We start from the raw sequence: 16,296 nt of genomic DNA, 5'->3' as shown, positions 1-16,296 counted from the left end.
CTTCAATATATGCCAGCGTAGTGGGGTTAAGTGGTAAAATTTGGACTTTTAGGATTAAATACTTCCTTTACAGCTTTAGAGCGCAAATTCCAGAGAGTTCTTTGTTAGGACACAATAGATGCTATGGGTTTAATTACGTAGGTTTTGTAACATTCGTTTAGTTTTTTAGAAACTGTCTGTGAGTTACCAGGAAATATAGTTTAATAATTGCAACCTTATAAGAGGTCAGATAGTTTCAACACCAAAAATAAATATAATTTTTCTGATTCGTCTTATAGAAATAAATGTACCACACAATCGAAAAATAAACGGCGTCAAAGAAGGCTGGGGAATGACAATCGATGATAATTTTAGCGAGGTCAAGCCCTAGATGTTCTTCATTTGGCTCATACTCTTCCTTGTCTTTTAAAGGCTCTTACCTTACTTAATAAGTCGGCCTTAAAAAGATTGTACTTGATTTTTTTTATTGCGCAAAAATGATTTTTATATGGTGTAGTTTAAAATTGGAGAAATGTTTTTTTTTGGAAATAGATTTGTGTGTCTGGAAACGTTCGACATTCCTTTTTTTATAATAAGTAGTAGGCTTCTTTGTCTATAGTTTCTGATGTTTTATTTGCTTATGGAGAAATAATCTCTTATAAAGAAGTAAGTACCGGGTGAGTCTTAAATAAATGCAAATATTTATAGGGGTAGTATATTTAGGGAAAATTTTATTTTTTTTAATTTTTTTTAGTTAAAAAATATAATCTTGATATACGGCAACATAGGCAGTAGATTAAATTTACAAGAAATAAAACCAAGAAGAGATCCATTGGTTCTCAAAATTTAAGCAAAATATTTTTTTTTTGGAAATTAACTCGGTTATTTTGGACTTATTTGATAAACGGTAAAGAGAAAATATGTGTCTTTTATCGAGAAAATATTTGCACTTATTTAAGACTCACCCTGTATAGGTATTTAAAACTTGAAACTGCTGCGAAAAAAAAAATAATTCTAAGATAAACCTTAGATTTATTGAAACGTAGTCTAAATCAGTTTACATTTATACTTTTATATTAGACTTGAAATTTATCTGCACATAAAGCATATCCATATAAACATTTCTTGTTATTTTTTCGTTTTGTAATATATTACGTGGTGCCGTTTTCCGGATCTAGCCAGCGGCATGATATGCAAATACAGTGTATGAGACCTAGTTTTTTATTGGACGAAGTTTACGATTTGCAAAGTGAAAGTTAAAAATGTTCAGAATGCTATTGATGTGTGTATTGATACGTACACTGAATTTAAAAATATTTAATATATTAAGCTCTAACTAAATAGTATATTGGTATATAAATACTATTTGAAATTAATTGTGGTGGGTTTATCTTGTGGCGTTTTATTTTCAGTTACTGTTTATTTATGGTGGCTTGGTAATTAGGTAAACTGCGTAAATTAATTGTTATTTGTAATGATGCCATTAATGTTCGAATTGCAAGCATTTGTTTTACTAAAATCAATTAATGTATTACTCTAAATATATCGTTTACATAGTGGTCTTATATAACTATAAAATTTTAATGGTTATAAATAGACTCCTATTAATACATAATTCTAAAGGATACTTTATATATTGAAACTGTTCATGAACTCTAAATTTTATTATCCATAAAACAAAAGTAATTTAAAGGAACTATAAAGCATTTGTAAAGAGCTAGATTATTTAACACATACGATATATCTTAGCGTATCAACGATTTTAGAACATAGTGGGTAATGTCCTAGAGATTACACTTAGACTAAGCCCTCATAAATTCTGAGTTGGCTCCATTTCCACAAGGTTGCTGCTTTATGAGGTCTTAATTTCATTTTTATCAGATTTATTAACTCTGAACGCTTCAATGTTCGCTCAATGGATAAAGTGCGACTCTAAATCGCGAGGATTTTTAGCTACCTAAATTGCTGTGAAATATATATGAAGTAATTTTCTTTGGCTAGATATAAAGAAATATTAGGCTGTAAAATCAACTTTTGTGTATGGCTGCTTTGTAATAAAACACCGGTATTTTTAGATACAATTTTATTCTTTTGTATATTTCATTGAAATTATATGGAAACAAGTTTTTGTTCAGGCATTTCTTTGTATGGAAGAAAATTAATTTTCAATTTGAAAAAAGTGTGGAAGTTTGCTCTAGTTTATCAGGATTCTTTTATTTTCGTCTTTTACGTTGTTTGAAGTTGTGAATGTGTGAGTAACCAGCAGTGGGATTCTGTAAGCTCCGTAGCAAGAAATTTCCTGTCTAGTCTACGCTATTTGTATAAGATTGATGAGTCACTAGACAGGAAATATGTTTACAGAATCGGGCATTAGGTATTTTTTGGTGTTAATAAAAATAAATTGAATTATATCTATTTATAACTTCAGCTAAAATATAAGTCAAGATCTGTTGTTTTGCATATTTTACCAAATTACTCAACACCTGTTAGATCTATCATTCAACCAGCTGGTCATCCAGGTCTTGGTCCAGAGCCAGCATTGCGAATATCGAAATGTATATCCCGTAGTTATTATTTATTATTATCAGTGCAGTAAAACTCTGAGTCGGAAAAAAATAAACCATACGCTGGAGAATGAGGGGGGCACAGGCATAGCAAGACCTTCATCCAAAGACCTAATTTTAAGATCCTAAAACAACGAAACACATAATATGTTACTACGGGGCTCTGGATCATAAGTAACAATTTCTATTTGGAAAAGCATAGTACCGGAAGAACTATGCTTCCATCCTATCAAGGACCTGCTCAAGTTGGTACAAGGTACAGGGATAGGAGAGTGGGTATAGATATAGAAAGAGGACAAACACACACGCAATAGGCATTATAATTTGCAGTGTTTCCGGCACAGAATGGTCCTTTAATATTTAGAAAAAAAAAAACAGTTTGAGTGGACCTTGGCCACCTAGGTGTAGCATCGTATATCACAAATTTTTGAAATACAGTTTTGGAAAAGATTCAAAATACAATGACTCATCTTTCGAATTCTTAATTTAGTATTTAAATCATTTTATCTTATTTACACATCCTCATTTTTTATCTCCATTTATTTATAGAAACAAGTACGTACGATATATAGAAAATAAGCGTCATCAAGTTGACTTAGAAATACAATCTGGTGTTATTATGGCTCACCCAAGCTTAAAACTCGACGGCGAGATTATAAGATCTTACATAAGTTTGAATTTCTTACTGCCGTTAACCGATATGTTGCCCTCCTCGTGTAAACAACTTTGTTCAGTTAGAAGTCGATATTTATCTCATAATCCATTAGCTCACTTTTCGTATGTTTTTAAACTTTCAAGGATTCCGTAATTAAAAAGTATTAAGAATGCAATCTTAACTGCTCTTATTTTTCCTCGTAATTTTTTACTTTAAAACACTTTTTTATGTTGCAAATAAAGTTTTTTGATATAGCCCCTCTTACATTTTTCGTTTAAGATATAGGATTAAAATTAGTCCCTTATGTACAGGGTCTTACACTAAGAAGAGCTCTCGGCTGTATCTCGGAAAGTATTAGCAGTAGAGCATGCGGAAAAATTATTTATGACTAAAGGGACTATGAGAAACTGGTGGAACTTATTTTCAAGGTTTTAGAACGGCCGATAGAGGGCGCAGCTGCTACGGCAAATAAAAAAATTATATTTTTATAAAATTTTGCCTAGATAAGGGGTACTATAAATGTAGAATGTAGAATGTCATATTCTACATGAATCTCTATAGAATGTGTCTACTATAAATAATTCTGTCATAATTTTCAGGATATTTCAATTTTTTAAATCATTTTGTCATATCTGCTAAAATGAAGTGGTGGGAAAAGAGCATTCTGCACTCTATATTGTACCTACCATATGAACAATAATAATATGCATTTGATAGTAGACGATAGTAGGTGCTGTTCTACAATTTAGCAAATAGTGCGTGATTTTTTCAAAAGAAATTATATTAAATAGAGTAAAGAAAAATAAAAGCTTAAGTCAGCGAAAACCCCATCTTGATATCTTTTTTGAAACCGAAGATATTAGCACAAATATAATAAATGAGAAAACCTTAACTACCTTACTTTTTATAACACGGTATCAGTAGCCCTTTTGATTATGACCAATCTAATAAAACATAAAATAGAAACAATTAATTTCTTCTAATATCGATAATATACCAGAATATCATTATGTTAGATGATAGTAAACAATACACGAAGCCTCAGTGAAGTCATGGTAAGCTTGGGAAAATAGTGATTTTTGAAGTAAAAGTTTAAACTTCGAAGTGTTATTAGATCAACATTTTGATAATCTCAGAAGCGATAAGGGTTGCTATAATCCCTTATCTCAGCAAAATTTCATTTTCTTAATTGCCATAGCAATTGCGCACTCTAGCGGCTGTTCTACGAGCTTGAAAATAATTTCCAGCTATTTCTCATGATCTCTTTAGTCATAAATATATTTTATCGAAGGCTCTACTGCTAATTCTTTTCGAAATACAGCCGAGAGCTATTCTTAGTGGCCCATCCGGTACCATGTTTAAATAATAAAAATATAATTTATAGATAAATTGTTGCATTTATGTTATGTTGTCTATTTTTATTTTCCAGTCAGTAGACCCGACTGCAATTATTTTCAAGTTACATTTTTCTTTAAATTTATCTTCCAGTAAATTTATACGAAGAGAGGCAATAATATTGTTGAGCCTTTTTCTATAAAGTTATTTAAACAAGACTGGCCTTTTTATAAAATGTAATAAAGCTCATTTCGTGAACGACAAAGGCATTACTCCCTTTTTATTCGTCATACTTTTGTTTGACAATACACAAAAATTGTACGAGTGTTTGAAATAATAAATTTCTATGAAAATAGAACCGAACTTGCTATAGAAATTTTTCTGCCTCTGAGACATACCAAATACAATCGCATATTGTTGCTATTCACTGAAAGTATTATTTAACTTCTTGATTACGTGAATATAATTTGCACTTACTTATTTGAAGTGTCTCATTTCGTGTAAAAAAATTTTTGGTCTGAAGTATAATACCATCAATCATGGCTATAAAACCTACATGTGCTTCCCCAGCACATACATTTTTTCTAATGGTTATATTAAAGTATGAGGTATATAATAACTAATTATGTATACTGTTTGTTTAAACTAGTAATTTTTCTGTAAAAATAGAGTAAAGTTTAATTAAATACAAATATTTTTTTTGTACGCCACTTGAAATCGATTGGGTTTATCAGGCATATTAAATGTGTTTAAATTTTCCAATCAGTGGCCTAAATATAGAATTATTTAATATGTTTAATAATTTTATTGGATTTAATATAAATAGTATTTGTTTTATAATTTAAAAATATTTTTATTGACACATCGGCCTACGGGCAGTCGAGAAATTAAATTTAATTATAAATTGAATACTATTATTTTATTATAGAGAGGAATAATTTATAAATAACTATACACATTTCGTATATATCGAAGTATGCGATTTAGTACAACAAACAGAAGAAATAATTCGCTTTTTATTTTTATTTACATGATATCAATTGTTTTTTCGAAATATGTAGACAATAGTATATTATGATTATACCTTGGACGAGAGATGATGTCAAGTAATATGTAAAAAGTTATGATTAAAACTACTTACTTAAAAAAGTACGTATTATTTGTGAATCCAAAAAAAGGAACTGTGTAGGTGAGCATCCAAATATTTCCCCCTCCGCAGTCGTAGTAGGGTTTTGACCATTTACCATCTTCATATGTGACAGTTAATATTTCATCTGGTATTCGGTCATCATGCGAAGACCCGTTAAATCTGAATGACATGTAACCTAAAATGAAACAAAATATTTTATTAATTTAGCTATTTTTAGTGTCAAACATGAAGAATACAATATACGATTTAAACTTGATATGAACATAATTAAAGAGGCTACGATTCGAGTTTACTACTAAAGTGAATATTTAGAACTAAGTATATTTTTATTTAATTTTTAAACGTTTGTTCAGGTTTATTTAATGATAATTTTGCGTAACAATGCGATTTTAATGCTACAAGTCTTTATCCACTATAATTGTATACGTATCGGTTAGTATTATAGGTATTTCGGTAACTCTCTAATGCTAAAAATATGTTTTGGTTTATTAGTGTTTAACACACGTAAGTTTTAAGGACCTAATGGTAATTTTATTAATCCCAGTTGATTGTAGTTTTAATGCATTATCAACCCCTATTTTAGTTCTAAAATTTTATGGCTATAAGCTGCGTTTAGGTTACTTTCATTTATGGTATTTTATTACATAAATTACTATTAATACGATAGAGACAATGTTAAATTTTACTGCTCTATTTTCTGAGTAATAACATCCGAATTGTTATACATTTTATGGAGTATATTAGAGTTTTAAAAGTAAAAAATTATACATGCTCTGCGAAATATTTATAAATGTAGGAAATACTGAGGCAAATATTACTTTAATGCAGTTCTTCATTAGTTTCAATAGATAAATAATATACATGACACTAGCATGACACTACAATGTACTAATTATAGTGTCATCCAACAGTGTTTTAAATACTTTGGATATATATTGTCATCAGGCTAGGTGCATCTTTATTGATCAAAATTTAATATTTTATATAATGAATTTTATTTAGTGTTTTTGGCTTTATAATTTTTAATGGCACGGACTGCCTTAAGAAGGTTATAATTTATTTTTATACTTGGTAAAAATGAATTTTAAATAATGTAGATTAAAATTCACGAATAAATATTTTTTTTGGAAATATATTTATGTGCCTGGAAACGTTCTATCCTTTTTGAATCTTTCTATAATTAGTGTCTTAAATAGATAAAAGTTAATTTTTGACAAGTTTTATGCCAACTTTTGATATATGAGGTCTAAAGTTTGACTTCACTAAAACTATCACCGACTGTTATTCCCCAGCCGTCTTTGACGCCGTTTTGTTCGATCATACGGTATACTCCTTGAATACTTAAAATACTTCTTGAGAAATGGCTGGTTGACATAAACTTATAAAACATTTCAGAATTTACTTAACTCAAGTTGACTGAACTTTTAATGTGTTATTAAGTAGGACTCTATTTCTAAAACATTTTCAGCTTTTAAACTACATTAGATGTCGTTAATCCTGAATATTTTATTATTAATATGACCATTTGTGCTTAAGTATATCGTCGTAAAATAATAGTGATTAAATTATGGTATTTGTAATAGTTGGTTTGCAGAAGATAACAAGTTGGCCCCACTTAAAAATCGTATATGTCTCGACAACTATATGCTAAAAGCTCCCTTGTTAACTGTCATAATAGGTCCCGCGCTTTTACATATGAATTATATTCTCCCCACTCTTTATTAACCTAATAATTACTTAGGTCTACGTTGTCTACATAATGACCTTTTCTATGTCGCAAAAATCGACTTTATGTTCTGTTAGTTCATGATATTAATTTTTGGCGTTTATTGAAGTATTCAAGTACAAACAGTAATTGCTTCTCTATTCTAAGGTTATGTAACGTAATACAGAGTATTTTTCAAATATATAAAGCATCCTTTTCTTAAAGCAACTAACGGCACTTTTGACTTTTTTTTTAGTAATCATGACGAAATAGTTTATGAATTATCGCTTATCAAATTTCTTTAATTTCGACACTGACTCACTGAATCATCAAAATTCTAAGGTACTTCTGGAAATGTCACAAACTTCAAACTTTGAATTTTAGGTAGCTCGAACTGTTCGATATTCTTACTTAGTAAACGAAATGGTAGATTATTCTTTTATAATTGTGGTGTCGTGCAATTACCAAGTTATTAAATTATTACAGAAATAAAGATGTCTGATATTGCTACTAACAATTTATAACAAAATTCTTGAATAGATGTTTTAATAGACAATAAATGAGATAACCTGACTTGGTTTTATAAGACAGTTTATTTCATTTATTGTCTATTAAAGTTTTTTAAATAAAATAATACAATATTATAATCAACCACATAAAAAAAAACAGAAGTTTGGCTTCAACTCGAATAATTTTATAGTTCGCAGAATAAAAAGCTTCATTACTAAAGAATATCCCGTACAGTTTTTTCTATTTTAAGTATCATCTGCCATTTTTCTTTCGTTTTCAATTCGAAACTCTAAATAGAAAAAAATCGACATTTTCAATACGAAACTCCGACGGTTTAGAAAATGTATGATTAAAACTTACATTTTTAGATGAAATACGTCCAAAATAAACCCGGAAATCGTAAAAGTAAAATATAATGGACCATTAACAAAGCTAATACGAGTATGTTTTAAAGAAATAACGATTATTATTATTCCTGATTATCTAAAAAAAACCTTAGATATACAGTATGTCCCCGGATTGTCTTTACAAGAGAAAAAACTTTTTTATTACTGATATTTTGTGAAAAATGCATTTTTCATAAAAACATTTTTGCTTGTTCTGATATGGTTAATGCCGTTTGTACTCCAAATTTCCATACCGTTTTAGAAAAAATTAAAAAAAAAAACATGAAAATGTAGTTGAATTTTTTCCTAGTCCTAGAAATCAAGACGCATTTGTATGATAATATAATTTCCTTTTCATTCTTTTTTATCGAATTTTAATTAACGTCATATTTTTTCCTGATTTAAAATGGTAAAAAGCACAACATTTATTTAGTTCAATGCCACGGAAAGGGTGATAATAGTTATCGGAAAATGTGATACTTTAACAACATCAAAAAATATGACTTTAATCAAAATTAATTATAACGATTTCTCAAAGAATGGAATCAAAATTACATTACCATAGAAACGCCCTTTAATTTTTAGGACTTATGACGATATGGATATTTGGAAAAGAATTAAACGGGATTAACCATTTTAGAACAAGCAAATGTCAATAATAAAAAAGTTTTTCCCTTTGTAAAAACAATCCTTCGAGGACATACTGTATAGATTATAAAGTATAATTTGAAGACGTTAAGCTCGTTTGATTTTTTTATTTAAAAATCTTTAAGGAATTCTTGGCTGAAACGGAAACTGGAGAGCATAACCCTTGCAAACTTTTTCTGGAATTTCTGCTATTAAAAAGAACATAGACAAATAAATTATACCAATCCAGATGTTAAATGTAGGGCTAGGACGTGCTTACCAGCCAGATGGCGAGGCAAACTCGAAATGAATTTTGTTCGAGGAGTACGTTAACTACACCTATCGTTAGGAAAAATTCGAGCAGACAAGAGTCTTACTACGAGTAATCTCTTTGAGTTTTATATTATACAGAGTAATTCAATTTCGACTTCCATTGGGATCATTGGAACCATTGGGAACTTGAATACTATAAAAGATATGAGGATGATTAAATTAGGGTGAAGTTGTGCATTAATATGCCTAATAATATGCCGTTTATAAATATTCAAAATTCCGGGTAGTTCCGTAGATATTAGAAAAAAAAATTGAAGATTTCGATTTTATTTTTTTCTGACGTTATTTGATTAAAGCATCCCGAAACTAAAAGTACATTTTCATTGCCAAATTAGCATTGTAAACGTCACTGTTACGAATGATCAACAAATAATAATAATAATGGCCGAAAACTGTAGAGAGTGAGAAACGACTTACTGCGTGAGAGATATCTCATCCTTACTCCGTGCTGTTGACTGGGTCACACGTGACAACGGTAGACGCCTGGCGGGGATAACTGATCAAGTGGCAATTGGTCAGTTATCGACCGGGGTTGAAAATTAATGAATTACTAATATCGCTATTAAAAAATAGGGGTTGATGGTATAAGGGTGAAAATGTAGGGTTGTATGTATTTTTTGATGCCATATCATAAAAAAAAATGGGGTGGACCACTCTTACCACTATCACTTAGAGGTATAAAATATAGATAACAACCTATTCCAGACCTACTGAATATATATATATATATATATATATATATATATATATATATATATATATATATATATATACCGGGTGCGTCTCAAAAGTGGCTCACCGATATAACTTTTTATTTTTTAAGACAAAAAAAGAGATTTTGGTACATATGTTAGTATATGACATAAATTAGGATTGATTGACGTATTCAATTCTTTTCGGCGACTTCCTGTTTCACCGGAAATGACTACAACTTTTGGTTTTTAATTAGCACTCTTGTTATTTTTTTACTTTATTCTATAGAAAATGACATTCTGAATAGAATAACATATCACATGTCAACTTTTGACATTCTCACTTAATAAAAAATCGTATTTTAAATTTCAATCTAGAATGCCATGGCTATGTTAAAAACACTAACTTATAATCAATGAGCCTGGAAAAATAGATTTGATCGTCTAATGTTTTTAGTGTCTTGTCCTGGCCTGTTTGAAGTTGTCCAAATCGTATTTTAATTACATCTCAATTTCTTCAAATGGAACGAGGGTGGCTCATAAGCATATTTGAAAAAAGCATTTTTTACGAATAAGTTAATACCACACACTTGGTATTTCTAGTCAAATTTTCGTTATGAACCGCCTGTTATAATTTCAAATAAACCATATGTGAAAATGTCAAAAGTTGACATATGATAGTCATTCTATTCATAGTGCTATTATCTATCGAATAAAGTAAAAAAATACCGATTGGCTATCAGGAAGTGACCGAAAACAATTGAATACGTCAATTGAATAAAAAAAATTGAAAACAAATGAATATGCCTAATTTATGTCATATAGTAACATACCAAATTGGTTTATTTAACTACAAAAATAAAAAAGGTATAGGGCTGAGCCACTTTTGAGACGCACTCGGTATATGCATATAAAATTTCATCAAAATCGGTCAATCGTTTTGGAGGAGTATGATAACCAAAACTGTAACACGAGAACTGTATATATTGATATAGGTCTCAAATTAAATAAATAAGGAAAAACTTTAGCACAGAATATTACAACAGGGAAATAAAATATATGTATGCTTTCGTTAACACTATCTAAATAATAAGGAAACATTTACTTTACCTCTAACAATATTCTTTGTCAGAATAACCAAAACGTACAAACCAAAATAACTTCGATGCGTCTTGAACGGTAGTCTAAAAACTATTACCTAACATTTATGGTTTCTGCTCGTTGTCCGACTTCTCTCTCTCTAGTTTGTGATTAATATTTTGAAAATCAATAATCTTATTTATGTATACAGAATGTCTTAGATTGAATATTTTGGATTTAGAGAAATATGTTTATTTTTAAATAAGCGAGTCATCTCAATATCTATATTTGATATATGTAAATATAATAAAATAAAAATTAATATAGAAAATTAAAAATATTTAATACTCAACCTAAATAAAAGAAAAATAATTTACGTAAACCTGGCAAATATTGAAAAAATCACAATCAGTTATATTGCCATACAATAGAATATAAGTTTAAATTTTTATAAAGTTTCACCATTTTTGTATGTACCATTATCATTATTTCCAGGTTATTCAACCATTGCCAATTATGGTGTAGGCCACCCATACCTATTTAGATAATCTTCCTGTAATTTGGCCCATAGTTGTCTATTATTGCTGAGTGAGAGTATAACTTGTAGTAACGTTTATAACTTGTAAAATACATATTCCTTTTTTATAACAGCATTTCGAACTTCGCAGTCTTGAAATGAGGTCAAATCCAGAGTAAAACGTTGTCTTCACATCGTTTTAAAACAGATTGCAAAAGGCTGTCTAAGTTAATAGATGAAAACATGGTCTAGGGTTTTTTCCAAAAACATCTTGCTTCTTTTTCAAGGCAAGGAGGACTTTCGACTCTTTCGTTACTTATCAGGTCTTTTTAGGATTCCGTACCCGAAGGGTAAAAACGAGAACCCTATGGTAATAAATATAATATAAAGACTTCTCTGTCCGTCTGTGCGTCAGTCCGTCCGTCTGTCACAAAGGTCTATCTTATGAACTGTTATAGCTAGACAGTTGAAATTTTCATAGATAATGTATCTATGTTGAAGTCCTCGGTAGCCGCGTGGTTAAAGTGTTAGGACTTTACGCTGCTATGATATTGAAGCCGTAGTAAGGTAGGTTCGAATCCTAGCCAAGGCGACTTTTTTTAATAGTTTTTTTTTTAATTTTTACATATTTTTACATATTTATTATTGATTAATACAATTATTAGTAATGTGTTTCTTAATTTTTTTTCAAGTTTTTTTGTAATTTACTTACAGGCGACACTGTATAAGGACAGTTTGTTTGAGACATTAGGTATAGTTTTAAATAAATTATTGTCTCAAATTATGTTCAATTCTTAATTTAGTTCAAAATTTGACGACAAAAATTAAGATTTTGTTGCTTCTCTTAACATGCTACTAGCCATGTAATTTAATGTGGATTTATATCGTTTCCACTTCTCTGGATGAGAAATTAAGTATGTCAGCTTAAGCGCCTTTCCCCTATCACTTGTTGTGCTTTTTCATTGTGTGCCACATCCTGAATACTAAAAAGGAGGTTTAACTTTGAAACAAATTTACGTAGGTCTGGCTGATGTTAGGGTGATGTGATGCCTTTTATCGCATTGCTGCTAACCGTCTGCTAGATTTTGTGCAAAAGGTGTGAGTAACACAGATAAAATATTTGTTTCTATATACAAGGCGAGTCTTAAATAAGTGCAAATATTTTTGGGGTAGTCTATTTCGAACCCAGAAACACGATATTAAGTTTTTTCGCGATTTTTTTAAATTTGGAAGAAAAATTGCAACTTTTTTCCAGCCACATAATAGTGTTTTCAGATCTGTCATCCAGCACTTCGCCTTTTTATCATATTATTGTTTACATTAATTCTCAACTTCGCCCTAATATGTATCCTCGTATATACACTATAGGAGATACAAGGATAGTTAGATCCCAATGGCATGGTTCGAACTTGACTTCTGTATAGTCATTATTCTAATATTTTCTCATTATTCGTTCATATTTTAATTTTATATGATTTCCTGTTTGTCTCTTAAATTACAAGAAAGTAAATTGTGGCTGTAAAATCTGAGGTAGATAGTGTAGAATATCTTCTTCCAGGTTCCTTGCTTTCCTGCAGATATCAGGTGCAGGCGTTCGCTTGCAAATTATGGCTGTAGTTTTTTCGGATATCGGAACTCTTTTCATGCTCTATTATTTGGAACGCCGCCACACAGCTACAGAAAATTTACCGTTGCCGCCTTACTCCTAGGAATACCTAATTTTATTTAGATTTACTTTTCCATTACGCATACTATATGCATGCACATCAGCGGGAAAATTTATTATTATGATTTTTTGAAAATGTTATAACGTTGGAAATTGAATTCAAATTAATTTATTAACTTAATTCTATTAATTTTCAAAAGCCGATTTAAGACTTAAATTATTTGTAATTTAAATATGATCTATGATCAATTTTTAATATCAGCATTTCTTTTAAACTGTTCGGCGGCAGTCAGGCCCCCCCAGCTGATAAAAAATACTCAATACCGCTAGCAAATAAAAGGTTGATTTTTCGAACTGGTTTTGATTATTATATATATATATATATATATATATATATATATATATATATATATATATATATATATATATATATATATATATATATATATATATATATATATATATATATATATATATATATATATATATATATATATATATACTCAATACCGCTAGCAAATAAAAAGGTTGATTTTTCGAACTGGTTTTGATTGGTTTTGAACTGGTTTTGATATATATATATATATATATATATATATATATATATATATATATATATATATATATATATATATATATATATATATATATATATATATATATCAAAATATATATATATATATACCTTTGTTTGCTAGCGGTATATGAGTATTTATCTATATATATATATATATATATATATATATATATATATATATATATATATATATATATATATATATAATAATCAAAACCAGTTCGAAAAATCAACCTTTTATTTGCTAGCGGTATTGAGTATTTTTTATCAGCTGGCCTGACTGCCGCCGAACAGTTTAAAAGAAATGCTGATATTAAAAATTGATCATAAAAATATATATATTTTTTTAATAAAAAGACTTAAAACTTTTTAATGACTTTACTATTTTTCTATTTTGGAATAAAGATATATATATATATATATATATATATATATATATATATATATATATATATATATATATATATATATATATATATATATATATATATATATATATATATATATATATATATATATAAAAATAGAAAACAAATTTCTTGCAGTAGAGGTATATAATAAAATTATATAAGGATTCTTGCCACTTAACTGCTAATATAGAATTTGATTCTACGCTGTGTTTGTCATAATGCGGATCAACCTGCTCTCACTACCGGTTTCGGAGCCTACTCCATCATCAGGTGAGCTTGGGAGATCCACAAAATGACAACCACAGCGCAGAGATAGTTAATTCCGACTTGTCGGAAAGTATCGGTTAGATATTAAGTCCCGAACGGGAGATAGCGGCCTGCGTGCAATGGTAGTACTTTCGTACCACCGAGGCGCAACTATCGATAGTAAAAGGATGGTAAAAGGCTTTTTTTTCAGGCAAGCCAAATTATAAAAATAGAAAACAAATTTCTTGCAGTAGAGGTATATAATAAAATTATATAAGGATTCTTGCCACTTAACTGCTAATATAGAAATTTAATTCTACGCTGTGTTTGTCATAATGCGGAACAACCTGCTCTCACTACCGGTTTCGGAGCCCTACTCCATCATCAGGTGAGCTTGGGAGATCCACAAAATGGATTATGACAAACACAGCGTAGAATTAAATTTCTATATTAGCAGTTAAGTGGTAAGAATCCTTTTTTTTTTTACAAATCCGGTTTGCTTCCTTCAGCTCCGACACTTGAAGGAAACTTGCCGGTGTCCTCTTTCAGTGTTCGTGTGCCCTGAGTATTTTGAGAGAGCCCAAAATCACAGCCTTCTGCATGCTTGCAGCAAGTCGTTCCGCTACATTATAACACGCTGGTATCAGTTTCAATTGCTGGAGCAGGGTGTCTTTAACTCCTCCTAAACTTCCTATCACTAGTACCACCAACCTTACAGAATGATCAGCGTACATTCTGCGCATTTGCTCCAGGATTTCCTGGTACTTCTCCCTCTTTTCCTCTTCTTTACTGATTATGTTCTTCTCTGATGGCGCCGAGAATTCTATGACATAAATTATTTTCTTCGCTATATCCTGGAGAACTATGTCTGGTCTGTTCGCCCGTATTTGTCCGAAGGCCTGGAATGGATAGTTCCAGTAAATTTTGGTTGTTTCGTTTTCCACCAAGGATTTCTTTCGGTCTTTGTGGTAGCACTGGCGTTTCATCAAATCCATGCATATGACGAAGGTGATAGTATATCACCCTCAATGCGGCGTTATGGCGCTGGGTATAAGTTGAAGCCGCATAAGTAGGGCAGGCTGATAGTATGTGCCACAGGGTCTCCGGAGCTTGATGGCATGCTCTACATCTTATATCTTCGATTTGTTGGCCCATAATACGGCTACGATACACCAAAGAGCCATAGACACCGTCCTGGCATGCAAGTATAAATCCCTCTGTCTCAGATCTTAAGCCGCTCGACCTCAGGAAAGCAAACGATAGTCTCTCAGAAAGCTGCTGTTGTGTCATTATGTTATAGAAGGCTCCGTGCACGGGTTTGGTTTGGTTTGTCTTTGTAACAAATCAAACACCCACTCCGTTATATAGCCCGAAAGAACAACGCAAGAAATTATATAAATAAAAAATAAATTAATTATGTAGATACGTAATAATGAAATCGGCTAATGGGTAATACAAGAAAGTTTATATTAACAATAAAAAATTGGCGCCGGGAGGCACGTATACAGACAGACAGACAGACAGACACCATGAAAATATTTTGTATTTAGGTCATTTATGACCCAAATAACTTATTTTGAGTGAAATTAAAAAAACTTTTCTCTTGCCGATCTTAATAGCCTGTCGGTATGGTTGGCTAAAAATAGGTACTTAAATTGAATTTTGAATGTCTTGACGGAAATTATTTTTATTTAAGTCATTTTGTCGACTTATCTCGCACATCATCATGATTTCAACCAAAAATATAAACTTAAGTCTTAAAAACACTTGAAAGAAAACGATTTAAGACAAATACTTAATATTTCAATCATTTAAACTTTTTGGTTGAAATTGCCTATGTTGCGAGATTTAAACCATTTTGATT

The 16,296-nt window shown here is 30.1% G+C and overlaps 1 protein-coding gene across 2 annotated transcripts in view; it reads right to left on the bottom strand.

Moving 5' to 3' along the window:
- The window catches only part of LOC115882458 (probable G-protein coupled receptor CG31760), a 216,307-nt gene that overhangs the window by 95,329 nt on the left and 104,682 nt on the right, over positions 1-16,296 (bottom strand). Inside the window, exons 1-2 of one of the 2 annotated variants that reach the window (XM_030900526.1) lie at positions 11,047-11,100; positions 5,675-5,858 (exon numbers count right to left, since the gene is read on the bottom strand). In XM_030900526.1, coding sequence (XP_030756386.1) covers positions 5,675-5,853 — 179 coding nt within the window. In that variant the 5' untranslated portion in view covers positions 5,854-5,858; positions 11,047-11,100. Of the gene's footprint in view, positions 1-5,674; positions 5,859-11,046; positions 11,101-16,296 lie in introns of those variants that run through there. The other variant, XM_030900525.1, reaches the window with a different exon arrangement.

Source organism: Sitophilus oryzae, unplaced genomic scaffold (genome assembly GCF_002938485.1).
Source record: "Sitophilus oryzae breed Bouriz unplaced genomic scaffold, Soryzae_2.0 scaffold_177_pilon_pilon, whole genome shotgun sequence".
Taxonomy (NCBI): domain Eukaryota; kingdom Metazoa; phylum Arthropoda; class Insecta; order Coleoptera; family Curculionidae; genus Sitophilus; species Sitophilus oryzae.
The sequence above is the reverse complement of the archived record's forward strand: the minus strand, read 5'-3'. Positions and strand labels throughout refer to the sequence as shown.